Source organism: Meles meles, chromosome 14 (genome assembly GCF_922984935.1).
Source record: "Meles meles chromosome 14, mMelMel3.1 paternal haplotype, whole genome shotgun sequence".
NCBI classification, from domain to species: Eukaryota; Metazoa; Chordata; class Mammalia; order Carnivora; family Mustelidae; genus Meles; species Meles meles.
In genome coordinates, this window is record NC_060079.1 from 9944343 (window position 1) to 9961488 (window position 17146).

General features: G+C 40.6%; 1 protein-coding gene and 1 pseudogene across 5 annotated transcripts in view; one reads left to right on the forward strand and one right to left on the reverse strand.

Moving 5' to 3' along the window:
• The window catches only part of LNX2 (ligand of numb-protein X 2), an 81735-nt gene that overhangs the window by 12427 nt on the left and 52162 nt on the right, over positions 1-17146 (reverse strand). For all 5 annotated transcript variants that reach the window (XM_045978544.1, XM_045978548.1, XM_045978546.1 and 2 more), the window contains 4 exons: positions 10464-10711; positions 9043-9242; positions 3784-4152; positions 184-324 (listed from right to left, as the gene is read on the reverse strand). In XM_045978544.1, the coding sequence (XP_045834500.1) occupies positions 184-324; positions 3784-4152; positions 9043-9242; positions 10464-10711 (958 nt within the window). The remainder of the gene's footprint in view (positions 1-183; positions 325-3783; positions 4153-9042; positions 9243-10463; positions 10712-17146) is intronic.
• LOC123925251 lies at positions 12452-15299 on the forward strand (annotated as a pseudogene).

Genomic DNA, 17146 nt, shown 5'->3' on the forward strand with positions numbered 1-17146 from the left:
CCCCCCTGGCTGAGGAACTGAGACTGTACAGGGACTCTCAAGGTAGCCAAACACACATTCCACACCCCAAACACCTGTATTCACCTTTTCCAACAGAATAACAGCCCTCATTTAAATCTTACCAGTTTGTAACAAGGATCCCTAAGGGCAGATGAATGAAAACATGCAAACTTGAGGCCTCACCTTATGTGAGCTGGGTCTGTTGTGGTACAGCGGCTGTGCATGGTGCTGGCTGCTACTTTGAGCTCCTGCATCTCGGACAGGGTTACCAGGATGGGATTTCCCCGGCCTAGCAATTGTTAAATCCACCCTCTCGCCACTAGCCTGGAGAAAACACACATACATAACCACCAGTCATTAATGATGCTTCTCACTTAAAAAAATTATAGGGAGGGTAATTTTCCAATGCACTTATCATCGTTGTATCAGAGCCTCACCTGAGTGGGGACTGCAGGCCTCTGCTGGGGGTGGGGCAGGGGAGGGAGCTCATTTCAGAAGCTAATACTTTAAAACTTCTGCAGGTAAAAGAGCCACACACAGACCTCTTGCATAAGCCTTCCCTAACCCTGGAAATACCAAGGACATAACCAAAGCAAAGCCTGGGTTCTGATCTCCCCACGATTTCTTGAAGGGTAACTGTCTTTTCATACTTCCTTCCCCTGCAAAATTGGCCTTGGCACTGAGAGGAAGAGAGCAAAGAAGATAAAAGGACGAACGGATTCAAAACTGGATTAGAATCCTTTGTGATTTCTGAAATAAATTCCAGGATGGCTACTTTGAGAGTGATAATCAATGAAACTATGTATAGCTTTGTTTCCGCACACTACAGGTTTGAATCGCAAATAGGATATCAGCTTAAACAGTCCTGAAAAGAATAACAAAGGTCCTGTAAAACAGGATTAGTATTCATACACATTACATATTGTGTGCGTATATATGTCATACATGCACTCACACATAAATACAATTTTAGAGGTTATGACAACCACGTTGAATTTAGAGGTCCATTATCTATATTTATAGATCTACATCTGAAACACAGATTCACATCTATTATACTTTTAAAGCTATTTTATCTTTGCTTTTAATGTTCAGGCCTGGTCTACTTGATGCTGATTCTTGGTCATGACTACAACTTGCCAAGTTTACTATCATTTCTATGGGAAAATTTGACAGCCTGCTTTTAAGAAGCTGCGGTGGAAAGTAGAACCCTCCCCTATGATTGCAGTCAGTAATGTTAAGAAATCACTCCATTTTCAGTTCTCAAGTTGGAAAGGAGTGAAAACCTTAATTTTTTAAAAAAGATTTTATTTATTTATTTATTTGAGAGAGAAAGGGAGAGAGCAGGGTGGAGGGGCAAAGGGAGAGGGAGAAGCAGACTCCTCGCCGAGCAGGGAGCCCGATGTAGAATCTGAGCCACCCAGGTGCCTGAGTGATAATCAGTTTTAAGGCCCTATTAAAGTCATTTACTTATTCAAGCATTTCATTAAACTAGTTTCAGACAATTCTTCAAAATAACTGAAAGAATACCGCTTCTCATGTGGCCAGAGACTGGGGATTTGATCTAACAGGTAAATGCCAAAGTAGAACATTTAGAATCCAGATATTTGAGATTCTGACACTTCCGATTATTAGATCACGCAGTGTGAAGGGTGAGAAGCCCCTCTGTGATCTCATTTCAATGTTCAGAATTGTATGCTTTATTGCCTAACACTCACCACTACCAAATACTCTATAACCAGTAATTTAGCTTTATGGGAAGACCCCTGCTTATGCAAACCTATTAACAAACAAATCGATCTTTTTTGATTTCTTAAAAGACAAAATTCTGGGTGTGTGATGGAAGTGGACATATAAGCTTTAAACGATGGGCCAACATTTGGGTTTAGGCTAACTGCCTATCTAACCTTTGGGGTTTCAAGCACAACAAAAGAATTCTGTTCAAGTCAAGATTTTTTAAAATGCAAGATGCCTAAATGATAACACCTGCATCTCATAAAACAGTGGCCTGCCCTGTTGCTGGGAGTATATACTGTACGATCTTTCTAGAGGGAAGTTTAGCAAAATGTCTTAAACTTGAAAACAAAACATTAAAGTCTGTTGACAGGGGAGTGTTTACGTAAGTTTTAGCACAACACGCCTACTATACAGCTATATCATGATGCGTCTGTTTTCAGGGTAAGAAGTCCACAACATAGAGCTGACGTAAAGAAAGGGTGGCAAACTCAGAATTGGCAAGCTGAGTGCATGTGTAAGTACCTATGTAAATATGTACCTATTTATTTGTTAGGCATGTACAGAAAAATGTTTGTAACGGTGTTCTCCAAAACATTAATGTCACTATCTTATGGAGTTTAGACTAACTGTGATTTTGACTTCCTTCTTCATTTTCTGTATTTTGTCTTCCTTAGTCTCCTTTTCAGACATGGAATACATGTTTTTCTCAGAATCCAAAACATTAAGATTTTTTTCACAAAGAAACAACTTGAGCAATGTATTATATTTGATATCATATATAAGTATCTGTATCCAATTTTTTTAAACCTCAAGTCTGTGACAAGAGACCAACGCCTGAATCTCCCTCCTAATGCAAGATGGCTACCGGGTGTGTGTGTTCCCATAGTTATAATGAACCAAACATTTGTGAAAAGGAGTAACTTAAATGGGATTTAAATTTGGGTTTTCTTACACAGTAGCTTAAATCTTCATTGTTACTCAATTCTGTCTACTATACACATTTCTCAGTGACTATCAACCTACTTTAATTCCTGATGCTCGATTATGTTACTGCTTGGTTTCCTTTATGTAAGAGTGTTTTCTTGTGCTTACTTAAAAAAACAAAATAAAACACCATACACATCTTTGTTTCACCCCTGTCACTGTAGGAGATACCCATATCATTAAAGGCTCTGGTAGGTTACAGAACTGGAAGGTCTGCTCTGGATGATTTTCTACTTTTTCTATCTTATTTAAAAAAAATTTTTTTAAGCTGTTTTCTTTTTTTTAAAGATTTTATTATGTATGTATGTATGTATTTATTTATTTGACAGAGAGCAAGAGAGGGAACACAAGCAGGGGGAGTGAGAGAGGGAGAAGCAGATTCCTGGCTGAGCAGAGAGCCCCGATGTGGGGCTGGATGCCAGGACCCTGGGATCATGCCTGAGCCGAAGGCAGATGTTTAATGACTGAGCCACCCAGGTGCTCCTCTACTTTACCTATTTTAATGCTCTTATTGAAAAACTTTTTTCTCTAATAATAACCATCTTTACTTCACAGGGATACTGTAAGAACACAAGTTATGATGTGTTTGAAATGCTCTGAAGGCTTTATAAAAAAAGGCACTACAGAGATTATGAGTTATTCTCAATAAAAATTGATTTTCCCCCCTTGTATGGAGCTGAAGCGGAGAGTGAAAGTTACAAGAGCAGGTAAGTCACAACTTTGGAACCACAGCTCCTTCAAGCTTTGCTTGTCTCACCTGTTAAATGTGGACATAAATGTGTTTTTTATGTTTGGGCTTAGGTGGAGCCCATGGAGCGAATGAAAAACCCATGTGAAAATATAGAGCCTTCACTCTACAAAGGGCAAGGCTAAATGTTCACAGGGATACAGTTTTCCAGACAGGATTTTTTCTGTAATGATAAAATAATCTATTGTGCATTTTGAAGGATGTGGGGAGCCATGTTTGATTTCCCCCATGAAATATCAAATATCTCCCAGGTTCTCATGCTACGAAAACATGGACATAAAGGCTGAGCACGTGCAATGAGTATCTGCATGTACCTGAATGATCTGGGCGGCAAGCTCAGGGGTCCCGTGCTTCAGGTCATGTCCATTGATGGCGAGCACTCGGTCATTGCTGCTCAGCCTTCCATCCTGTGCAGCCAGGCCTCCTTCCAACAGATCAAGGATAAAAACACCTGGTTCATCGGTCCTTCGAACGAGTTTAATGCCAAGCTGTTCACCAGAGTCCCGTTTGTGAAGGACCACGTGGAAGACCTCTTCCCGGGGAGAGCTACCGTCGGGGTGGCTGTATGTCCGGTTCCCAAAGCGCCGCTCTCGCAGCACGGTGAGGTGCAGCGTGGTACAGGGCTGGGAAAGGGCGGCTCTGGCATAGTTGTGAGACACATTGCTGATGTTACAGTTGTTGACCTGGAAGAAAAGAATTATGACCAAGGTGGGACAATCTTTTATCTTCTCAACATGTAAACATTTATATGTCATTTCCAAAAGAAACTGACTTTGGAAAATGATATACAGTTATTATTTACAAAGAAAAGCCCTCTGAAGACGTTTTAAAATGCACAGTTCCTAAGCTTCGCTCACAATGACTAGCACGAAGTAGAGAATGGCAGTTAGGATCTCAGGCCTCAGCGAGGGTGCTGAATCAGAGTCCTTGGTCCTGCCAGTAGTGGGATGTCTGAGTGTGTCCCCTGAGCAGTGAGATGGGTTTACTCTCTGCTTCACGGGACCAGGAGGAGAATGCAGAGACAGCAGCAGCATATGGCAAGTGCCAAGAAAATACTAGTTCTAGTGGAACAGAAACTGAAGTTCTACTGGATTGATGTGGCTTTTCCAAATGAAAAACACTTACGCTGGAAAAAATACACCGAGTTTTATTTTAAGAAAAGGGACACATTCCAGATACACAACCTGATCTCAGATCAGTCATTTTTACTTCAAAGAAAAGCAGGTAATTACAGTTTCACTCTGTTTAGCACTCAAGTGTAACATCTATCTAATACAACAAGCTTAACTCAGTACTCACAGAACATTTATTTACTAAAACTTATGGCCCTGAAATGAGTATAGTGACTGATCCCGGGACATGAACATGACTAAGAAAATACACCCAGCTTCAATTATTCACCTAGTCAGAGGAAGGGGTTGGCACAGTTCTTAGTATTTCTCACAATTAGATTTCCTCTCTTCATCTGTCTGCACCAACAGCAAGCGGGAAATCGACATTCTCTTGTATGGATTATGTGGCAGGCTCTGGGTTAGGTGTTTGTGATTACCCAAACCCTTCAATCTTTTTCATGTGGATCTATGTGAAGGAAAGCCTTCCCCCTTCCTACTCATCTTGGGTTGACAGTTTTGAGCACCACTAACTTAAATTTTATTGGTTTAGGCCTGTTGACATCTTTTAAAATTCAGGCATCAAATGCCATAGATCGCACACACAGCCTTGCTCTTCTCCCCAGTTTGCAACATCTGTGCATTTGGTTGCCATCCAAATCCTTGATGAAAAAGTTGAGTAACATCGGGTCAAGAACAGAATGTCAAGGCAGCTTCTAAAAAACCAGCCTGACGTGGATTTGTGAGTCAAAACTCATAATTTCTGGTTATTCAGCTAAAAAGCCACTTATCTCTAGGTTCTTATTTTTCCGTCTTAAATTCACATCTCTCACAAATGACTTTACAAACATCTGGCTGGAATCCAGTGCTAGCCACGTGCAAGTACGTTGCCTCACACCATCTTTGTGATGTGGGCTGTAGAATATCCTACAATCAGAGATTTTCCCTTCACAAATGTGTGGTTGCCAGTGAAACACAGAGAAAGCAGAGACCAAATAAAATACTGTTGCTAGATGTTGTAGAAATAGCACCAACAGAGTAAACTTTACCACATCTTTAGCTAAATATATTTTGTACCAATGCAGTCAAGACACAACTGCAATTATCTTCCTTCAAAGCCAAAAGCGAATACATCACTGACGACTCAGATCGCACTGTAAATACGTACTCTTAATCATGTTCTGAAATTTGTATTATTTTTAATAGTAATACTGATGTAATCTCTTACACTATTTTATTCTTCAAACTGCTCAAAATGCTGCACTGCGAAAGGCCCTGAGGGTATATGGTTCTCCTTTTCAAAGAGGTTATTTAATAGAATAACATGGATGTGTGGGTATATATATAAAACACACACACACACACACACACACACACACATCAGTGTGGGAAAACCAAAGCCACGCACTGTTACTACATCTAGTTTGCTAAACTAAAAGCACAGGCTAGCTAGCTCTTTGGTCTGTAAATAAACCATCTTAACGACTCTAAGGTTACTTTCAAATTGGCTCACGGTATTATTTAGGCAGCTTACACAAAGTGGAAGATAATCAGGTAGTAAAATATACTAAGGAGCCTTCTTTCCAAGTGTTTCCTTTTGAATGACCATCAACACTACTCTGTATTTGGACAAGTAGTGTGGCTTTACTTATTGGCTCCAGCATACCAGTCAAAGGCCAGTGAGAAGTCAGGCCCACAAGAGGAGAGACCCTTTGTGAATTCAATAATCAGGTTATGTGCTCATAGTTTTTGTATCAATTTGAAATCATTAAACTGGATTTAAGATTGCCATTATTAGGGTTATTAATATGTATGCCTCCATAAACAATAATAATGCACTGGAATGTCTACAATGCAGATTTATAGCTTTGAGTTAATTCCCCAAATTATAGCCAGTAATTTCAGATAATTAGATTTTTATTTCAAGTATACAGATTCAGTTATGTTATTAAACAATTCTCCAAAGCAGACCAGTTTAAAAAGCCTGCAGATGAAATATATTAACAAACAAAACCCTACAGCAAACAAAACTAAATATATTTTTATATATTTGCTAATATATTAGCAAACTATATATTAAATACATTAGTAAATCTGAGGTTCCAGATTTAACCTCAATTATACTCAAAGAAATGCAAATAAGAACAAAGCATTTGTTTTTACCTTTAAAATTTAGAAAAAGCATGAGAAATGTGTAAAAATGTTAATATCCAAAGCTGGCACACTGCTGGTAGCAAAGAACAAAACATAAAAACAAATGTATACTCAATTATAGCTAGAAAGGCCAGAAGTGGAGAAGAAAAGAACACTGTGTAAGCTGCAGAAAAGGGCAATCTGGCTCTTTTGGTCTTGGCCACAAAGGTGTCAAAATGTCAAAACCAGCTACAAGAGTTCCTCCACGGAGAATCAGTTTAGGAGCTGGGGTAGAAGGAATACAGGGTAAGGTGTCCAGAGAACTGTGCCAACCTCATGCAACCAGAGCACTACTAAAATCATAAAAGGCCAGCAAACACAGTAATGCAGTAAATAGCTAGCTATGGTAGGATCAGAAACTGGATTTTACATAAGCTGGATTAGTTATGCTTCCTGTATTCTCCTATTTCCTCTTCGGATTTAGTAAAGAACAAAACACTAGAAGTTCAGTCTGTGCAGCCAGGCCAAGGGCAAGGAAGGAGGGGTTCTGGGCCCAAGCGTTGAAGTGGAAATCACATACTGCAGGAGGCAGAATACGGATGGGCGTGGAAACCAAAGCCAGGAACCTCCAGTGGAAAGGTCAATCCTGGCTGCTCTTGGAGCCTAGTTTGTCTGTCTTCCCCTCTGGACATTTCTCTCGAAGAGCTAAAAATCCTACAGGTTCTAAGTTTTGTTTTAATGAAGAAGACAGCTATTCCCAACAGGATATCATAACCAAATCCACTCTTTTATTGACTCAGCCAGTATGTCCTGGGTACCTACTCCAGGCACAGCACTGTGAGAAGCCTGTCCCATTGTACGTACTAGTAAGGCGGCTGCCATCCCCAAAGGAAGACACTGCATTTGAATAACTCTCTGTGACTGATTATGTGTTAAGTGGTGAAGAGAAGAAGTGAGAAGAGGTCTGAATGGGTGAAAACGGCAGGGCATTCTGGATGAAGGTGAGGAAGCTGTAGCACAATGGGCACAGGCTGGAATGTGGAGGGAAGCAAGGAGATTGCTATGTCTGGCTTTTCTGCTAGATTATAAATTCTATGATGGCAGGGGTTGCTTTTTGCTCTTAATTATACCTTCAGCTCTGACCACCATGCCTATGATGTTTCAGTAATACACAGATGACTACAGCTGAAAGAAAAAGCAAGAGTTAAGGCTGAGGGGACAGGTTGTGTAAGAGTCCACAAAGGACCCTGACTATTAGATTAATCAGTATGGACTTGATCCTCTGGTCTGGTCTTCCCAGGGAAAGCAGAGTCACAGATATATTAACCTGACAATGGTCGTACCGGAATTCAGAGCAGAGCAGATTTCTGCCCTGAAGTCCGGTGTTGATTCTACTGGGTTAGATGTGAAGCAGTGAGGGCACAGACCAGAGAGGTGGCAAGGAAAATGGAAGGGGTGAATACCAACAGACCGTGGGGAAGGACCGAGCAGTGAAATCGAGGAAGCAAGAGTCCTTGAGCTTGGGTTCCTAGAAGACATCTTTTCTCATTCGTGCCTATTTCTTCTCTCCTAAATATCCATTCTTTTAGCTTCAAGTACCGCTTACACTCGTATGGGTCATATATCCAGGTCAATTTTCACATGAACTCTAGTCCTGTACAGTAGAATTCTGGCCATCTCATGCCCATGAGTATGCCCTCTAACATAATATCATCTTGACCGAAGCTAGTTCTTTTGTTGGAGTAGCTATTTCTCTTTAAAGAGAAGAGGGAGAGGGTAGCATCAAGGGTTAGCGCAGAGTCAGGCTGCTTGTGGACGAGAGTGCGTTTGAGAGCCAACAAGAGGTGGCCATGATTTCCGAATTCTATCTTAAATTCAATGGTATAAGTTCTAAGTAACATGTGCTGTGTGACCTGTCTTTTCTAGGTTATAGTAATCAGTGTAGAGAAGGATAAATTAGACAACGAAGGTAACTGATGGATGGTAGCCTAGGGCTAGGGATACAGCCAATGGGACAAGAGAATTTAGCAGTGAAGGTGACCCCGAAATAGCCAACCATGGAGTCCAAGCCAGGAGGAATCCAGCTGGCCCGGAGAGCCACGCACTGAGGCACACGTTGGATCAAATTTAAGATAGGGGGTAAAAATACATTCCATGTGTTTGGGGGAAATCGGAGAAATTACAGATAAATTCTGATCTGTTTTGCATAAAAAAACAGTAAAACTTACCTTTCTGTAACTCAGGTTCCACAGTACCATAATTTCCTAAGTTTTAAATTGATGAATAAGAGCAAAAAAGAGGCAAGTTAACAACGTAATTTAAAATTGATACCTGCAGAATCTGGTCTCCAGCAAGGAGTCTCCCATCTTTGGCGATCACCCCATCCCGATAGACTTCCTGGATAACAATGTTAATCAGTGGCGTTTCATTGCCGCCCACAATGCTAATTCCTAGCTGAATATAAGGATTAGACCGGTGAATTTCAATTGTGGTAATTTCGCCTTCCGGTAAACTAACTGGCTGTTGCGTAGCTGCCAAGTTAAAAATGAGAGAGAGAAAAATAGGTGGAAAGAAAAATATTTTATATTTTGATTATCTTCAGGTAAGTAAGTTATCGTCTATCATTAGTGATGACCTTATGTTAATAGATGATTAATAACAAAGCAATACCATGGGATAAGAAAAATAGAATGACCAAAACACCTATAGATAAGATTAGCAAAATACTTCCTCTTCGAAAGGTGATCAGTAAATAATCAACAAATACGTACTATGCATCAGATCCCTAGGGACCACACAGTGGTCTGATAAAGAAATATACAGACAATATCATCTTGTCCTAACTGACCAGAGAAAGTTTGACCATGAAAAACTGTAAACAGTGCAAGGCAGTACATATGCAATAAAAAGACAAACTGTGACATACAGTCACCGGTCACCGTAGTGGTTGACAAAGTAACCACATTAAGCAAGAAGAGGAGGGTCTTGTTCTGAGCAGTAGGAGATGGAAGAAGTGTTATAGCCATGGCTGGGAAAACTGGGATTTGTAGAAAAATTGCAATTTTCATAAGAGATAAACCTATTTAAAAGTAAGACACAGGGCCAACTACTAAGATATGCCCAAGATCTAGGACTAGAGGTTTTCTGCCTGTTTCCTGGTGGGTCATGTAGACAGATCAGTGGCTGCTACCAGAGGACAGCAATAGTCAGATGCATGGCCTTGGAGTCAGATACATACCCAGCCATTTCCTGGCTCTCAGACTTTGACCAATGACTCTCTAAGTTTCCTCATCATTTAAAAAAAAATCCAGTATTGGTACAAGCATTTAATAAGTTAATACATGTAAAGTGCTTGGCACAGTGCTGACCCAGAATAAGCACTTAGGTATATTTCTGTTCTTCTTGATGCTGTGGATTTCTTAGTCAAGAAGCAACAGGCTTCAAAACAAACAAACCAAAGAAGCCTGTTGCTGACCAGTGAATTCGTGGACTACAACAGAAGAGGGGCAGGGGGAAGGATAACCAGGCTCAAGGTAAGACTCACTTTCTGTTTCTAAACTGCAAACTGTTAGACCTGTACACTTAAAGGGTGAATATGTGGTATGTGAAGCATATCTCAGTAAAATTATTTGTTGAAGAGAAAAAAAAACCCAAAACACCCCATGTAGGGAAAGTAATGGGAGTAGTGAGAAGAAAGGAAAGATCTGATTTGAAAACAGATGAAAAGCAAAAGCAAGGTGAAGAGCACATACTGTCAGTGGCCGCGTTCTCCTCGAAGGCGGGATTGTCCAGGCCAGGCTCCTCAGGCCACGCGGGCAGAGACGCTGATGTCAAGCTGCGCTCAGCAGGCGCTGTGCCTGTCCCTGAACAGTCCGTTTCGAGGGATAAAGTACCTGGAAGATCTATCACAGTGGTTCCGTTTTCATTCTCAATCTCTGTCTGAGCTTTACCAGTTTTCCTCCTTTCTAGGGCAAGTCTCCGATGAGAAGCTCCAGGACATCTAGAAAGAGAGCATCAGGGGGTTCCCAGATGATTTGAAAGGAAAAATGATTGACAGCTTGCGCCCCAACAACAGAATAGCCACTGCTTCAATGCCAAACTCACCCAGAGGTAATCCACAAGTGGTATGTAATTCTGATTTTAACCTCTGCTCAAACGAAGTTCTACCACACAGTGCAGCGAATTTAAAACAGGTGTTGGCACGAAGAGTGGCTTCCTGCGTGTCTCAAAAAATACTTCAATACAAACCTGCATTCAGATATAGACTAGAAATACACCAGCACCGTTGACGGTACACTGCAAATACCACTCTGAGATCCTGATTGCATAACCCCTTTTTCACAGGGACAGCTTAACTCCTTACCAGGAGTAGAAACAGCAGTCTTCTTCCACAATGTGCTCCTCCATCCAGACTTGGACCTGGAGTGACATTGCTCCTTTCCGCTCTCACCGCCAAGGGTACACCTTCATTTATTAGTGAGGAGCAATAAATCTGAGGCTCTGCCACTTGCAGAAAAGCAGAGCAAAGGCCCAAGAGGCTGCGTATGGTGGGTGGCAGTCTTATGTTGGTCTTATGTGGGCTGCAGACTTCATTCAATGATAATATTTTTTAAAATCTCAAATCTCATTAAAAATCAAGCACAGGATTAAATTTATTGAAAACTGGAAGCCATCCCTTCGCTGTAAAAGTAATAAATTTCCCTTCACAAACTAAAGATAAGTTGTGGGTTTCAAGTTCTTAAAAAAAATTGCTATGGAATTTCTTTATTCAGCTTTTTCTCATTCTCTGTTTCCTCATCACCTTAATAAGAAAGAGGACAAATGATTTTCCTTCTGCATTGTTGTGCAGCACTCCAGGAAATGTTCCTGCAAGGACCTAACAAGTAACTTGGAAAATTGTATCACTGAGAAAAATGATTTTTGTCAAGTAGATTTAATGAGAAATGCATTTTAAAACTATTTCATTCAATAAAAAAATGGTGACAAAAACCGGATCATAAAAAAATACTTGAGACTAAAAATATAGGTAAAGATTCAATTCCCCAAATGCATATCACACACTGGTATTCATATGCATAACAGCCAGTCTTCGATGGGGAAACAGACTAGGAACAGGAAGTGGGAAGGAAACATAAGCAGAATGTGTACAGCTGGGAAAGAGCCTAGCTAACAACTACAAAATCCTACAAACTGAGTAACTATAAAGCCCCTCTTATCTTATCCAAGGATAAATTTAAAACTGGAAACCTGAAGTTGTTAGAGAGGTAAAGAACCAGGTATACTTACATCCCAATAGGACAGCAAATTGCTAAGAGGGACTTAATAAAGGTATTTCATGTGATACCACAGAGAAGTATGGAAGAACGCACTCATCCAGCACTCGGGAAGGTTACAGAGGACTGTGCAACACCCACCTTTAAACAGATGGGCAGCTGCACACACAGAGACGGAACAACTAGCCAGGAAGAGACCATGAGAGAAAGACTTCAAACTATACTAGGGAGGCAAGAGTGTCAACAAAGAAAAAATGACCAGTAGTGCAAATGCCATGAAAGAGGCCAATAAGATAAGACCCAAAAAGATTACTTTGCTTTGGCAGTTAAAAGGTCATGGTAACCTTAGAGAGAACACCTTCGGTGATGAGGGCAGAAGCCCAGACTATGGTACAAGCGTTTCTGTTCACACAGTGTATGCCTTCTGTTAAAAACTGCACACTAAAACTTACTGGGCTTGAGCGGAAATGAGGATTGGGACAGACCATTCACAACGTGGGCGTCTAGGGCACGGCTGCAATGGGTACGGGCTTTCTCTTTGAAAATGTTCTAAAAATTCAATCGTGATGACGGCTGCAGACTTCCGGGAGTGTCCTCAATAACACTGACTTGCACATCTTAAAAACAGACGAGTTGTAGGGTGGGCAAAATATACCTCAAAAGAACTGTTTTAAAAGACAGGGAATGAGTAAATCAGAGCAGGCCTAGAAAAAAGCTCTTGACCACAGACAGCTCAAAGCCATGGTTCCTCCAGTCTGCAAACATTTGGAACTGAAAGAGAAAGGAAGACTCATTTGTTGAGTGTCTAATCTGTGCCAGTCACCGTGGAAAGACCTCTATATACTACACTTCACTGAATCCTCACAACCACTCTGTTATCCCTATTTTACAGATGGGAAACTTGACACTTAACTAAGGCAACGTCCCACAGCTATTAAGTTGCAAAGTCAAAATCCAAACAAACTCAGAGCTGATGCCAAAGACATCTGCTCTTTCCACTACACCATGCTAAATTCATTCTTTTTTTTTTCTTTAAGATTATTTATTTATTTGAGAGAGAGAGAGAGAGAGCAAAGAGAGAGCAGGGGAGACAGAGTGGGGCAGGGCCAGAGACAGAGGGAAAGAGAATCTTTAGCAGACTTCTGTGCTGAGTGTGGAGCCAGATGAAGGGCTGATCCCAGGACCCTGAGATCAGGACCTGAGCTGAAACCAAGAGGAGAAAATTGCCTTAACTGACTAAGGCAACCAGGTGCCCCTTTCCTAAATTCAATTTTATGGAGTTCTTTTTCTAAGGCAAAGTGAATTGGTTCCACAAAGTGGTGTCCAGATGCACAATCAGAGAATATAAGAATGAGAAAGTTCTTAGTGAAAATTAAAAAGCAAATAAAGGGGCACCTGGGTGGCTCAGTGGGTTAAAGCCTCTGCCTTCGGCTCAGGTCATGATCCCAGGGTCCTAGGATCGAGCCCCACATCAGGCTCTCTCTTCAGCGGGGAGCCTGCTTCCTCCTCTCTCTCTGTCTGCTTCTCTGCCTACTTGTGATCTCTGTCTGTCAAATGAATAAATAAAATCTTTAAAAAAAAAAAAGCAAATAAAAACCACAAACAACAAAATCAATGCATCTTTTTAAATGGAGCATTTAACACCACCACCGCAAACCACAACTGGCATCGGGGGTATAACTTGGATCATTAAAGCAGGTAGGTCAATGTAGCAGGAGGCTAGTACAGGAAATATTAACAATGAATAGAACCAGGACGGCTGGTAATCACTGGAAGGCTGGTGGCAGGGGGCGCCGAGCTCCGGTGTCTGGCTGTGAGCGGGCACTGAAACCACACTGCATCAACAAGACTTTGAAAACTACCTATTTCCAGTCTTGAAGGGGGCCATGCTATGGCCCACGAGGCAACAAACAGTCAATTACTCATAGTTTGAGGACTCTGAGTGGCGATGGTTTTGTTTCTGCAACTGCACTTTAAAATAAGAAGCCTAGGACACCACCAGAGGAGTTAAAACTAGAAACACCAAAACCTAAACTGAAGAGTCTCCAGGAAGAAGACATTCCACTATAAGAGAAACCCCTAGAAAAGGATGGCTTTGGATGACAAGCTCTGCGGGGGAGACTTAAGAGTCACGCTGGCTTTATCAGTGAAGCAACTTGAATCATCATGGGATGCAGAGGAAGCTCAAGATAAAAGCAAAGGAAAATGGGGCAACAGTGAACAGAACAATGACTAAGTCTCCCCACAGCTCCAACTGCTGCGTATCCAGTGATTATTTAGATCTGGGTAAGATTCTGGAGAAAGGGGATTTTCATGGTGTTTCAGGGACAAGAAAAGCAGCAGTGCACGCTGCAATACAAAAGAGGAAGACCCAGGGCGGCAGCAGTGCAGATGGCTCTCATCTAGACTCTGCACCCGGTGAAGAATCTGAGGGTGATTCCGATTTTAGTGAGAGTGAAAACATGATGTAGATTTCCCTATGAGATAAAGTAAAGTTAAAGATATTAAAAAGAAGTGAAGATAAAATCCCCAGTAGGGAAAAACAAAAACAAAGAAACAAAAAAAAAAAAAACAAAAAAAAGAGAAGAAACCTAAATTCAAGTGTAGTACTTTGAAGGCCTGTAGGAAACCATGACAATACTCAGTCTGTCAGCAGGAAGCAGAAAACCCAGGTGGGTCCTGCCAGCGGTGTGCAGCGGTGTCCTGGGTCCCACCCAGGAGCCCAGGGACAGGAGTATCTGCTAAGACTCCAGATCAGTCCCCACCTGGGCTTGTCCAGATTAGCATGAGTTAAACCTTTGCATCCAAATGCAGCCAGGAACTGTGTGGTAGTAAAGAAATGTTTCATTCAGAGGATCAGTTTTACGAGTGTTGGTACTTGATGTGTGTTTCTATTTACGGAGGATATCTAAAATAAAGGAATCCTTTAACATCATAGAAATGATCTCTGCCCATTCTGTGATAATGTTCCCTGAAGCTACTCAAGACTTCGATAAGAGATTTGCTTATAAAAATCATCTCGGAATATCATTTCCTTCTGAAGAACACATTCTACTTTTCTTACGTATGATAAGTCATTGTCATTAAGCGGTTGTCAGTTTGACATGGAAGAAGTACACATTACATGCTGTTCTTTTCTAGTAACACGAAGCTCCTTTCTAGCCTCCTCTAATTTATGGCATCTTAACTTCAACTGTTTAGAGTTTATCTGGCAAAAGGAAACATTCCCTTTTTTTTCCAGGGGACACTTCTGAAATCTTACTTAAGCTACATTGCCAATTTTGTTGCAAAGGTGTTTCATATTTTAGCCAAATATTTTTTTTTTAAGATTTTATTTATTTGGCAGATGGAGATCACAAGTAGGCAGAGAAGCAGGCAGAGAGAGAGGAGGAAGCAGGCTCCCCGCTGAGTAGAGAGCCCTATGCGGGGCTTGATCCCAGGATCCTGGGATCATGACCTGAGCCGAAGGCAGAGGCTTTAACCCACTGAGCCACCCAGGTGCCCCGCCAAACATTTTTATAGAAAGAATTCACAATTATTTTACACATTAAGATGGTTGCTGTAAATGGCCTATGTCTCCTACTTAGAAGTAGAGGTTTACTGTATAACAAATAGAAGGTACTGACATTTTATAAAGTTCTCATTGTCAAAATCCTTAATAAAAGTGAAAAGGTTTTGATACACTCTTTTCCTTGATTCTACTGTATCCATGTCTGTTTCATGATTAAATGAATGCTTTGGGGGGAAAAAAGAATAAAAATAGAAAAGAAATGTATGCAACATTTAATTAGATGAGCGTAGGCATGTGTTGACACAATGTGGGCAGAAAGGAGCTCTGAGACAGTGGGCTGCCCCTTAAAAAGGACACTGTGACTTGCCATAGGCTGAGGGCTATACTGCCCTGTGGAGGTATCTCTATATACTGGTGTGTCTTTAACTTTCTTAAATAAAGCCAGAAGGCTCCTACAGCAAGCAGAGCCAAATTTTCCTTTCCTGCTGAAGGTTATGCTTGTATTCCCACTATTCTGGCTCTCTTCAGGAAGAAAATTACATTGAACTAACTTGATTTAAGATATAGTAGTGTCAGATTAAAAGATTTCACTCATAGGGGATTTAAGAAACAAAACATAGGGGAACATAGGGAAAGGGGGAAAAAAGAGAAGGAGGTGAAACATAGGAGACTTAACGACAGAGAACAAACTGAGGGTTGATGGAGAGAGGTGAGTGGGGGATGGGTTAAATGGGTGATGAGGATTAAGGAGGGCATTTGCTGTGTTGAGCGCTGGATGTTATATGTAAGTGATGAATCACTAAGTTGTAGTCCTGAAACCAATATTACACTACATGTTAACTAACTAGAATTTAAATAAAAAAATAAAAAATAAATAAGTGATGGGTACTAAAAGGGCACTTATGGTAAGCACAGGGTGTTGTATTGAAGTGCCTAATCACTATATTGTACACCTGAAATTAAAAACACTGTATGTTAACTAACTAGAATTCCAATAAAAATGCACAAAAGTAGAAAAAAAAAAAGAATGTCTGAAAAGCCTCTTTTCCATAAAGGAATGAGAACTCTGGCAAAAATCATCAGAACCAACTCTTTCTGAGCTCTGGAAATTAGTCAAAGTTCTGTAGCAATCTGGAATGCATTTATTCAATGAAAATGATGTAATCTCTCTATGTTCAGAGACCTTATTAAAAATGTCTAGCATTCAGTACAAAATTAAGACACATGCAAAGAAACAAGGAAGTATGGCCCATATATAGGACAAAAAAATTAGCAGGAACATCCCTATAGAAGCCTAGACATTGATCTTAGCAGACAATGACTTATATCAGGCATTACAAATATGTTCAAAGAACAGACAAAATCATTCCTAAAGGAAATTCCTAAAGGAAAACATAAGAATGATGTCTCAACAAATAAAAATGTCAATAAAGAAACATAAGTTATAGTACAGAACCAAATAGAAATTCTGGAGTTTAAAAGTATAATAAATAAAATGAATTTACAACAAATTTGAACAGACAGAAGAAAGAATCCATGAACTTGAAGATATGTCAACTGAGATTACCCAGTCTCAGGAACAGAAAGAAAAACAATGAGGATTAAAAAAAAAAGGATAGAATCTCAAGGACCTCTGAGATACTATCAAGAG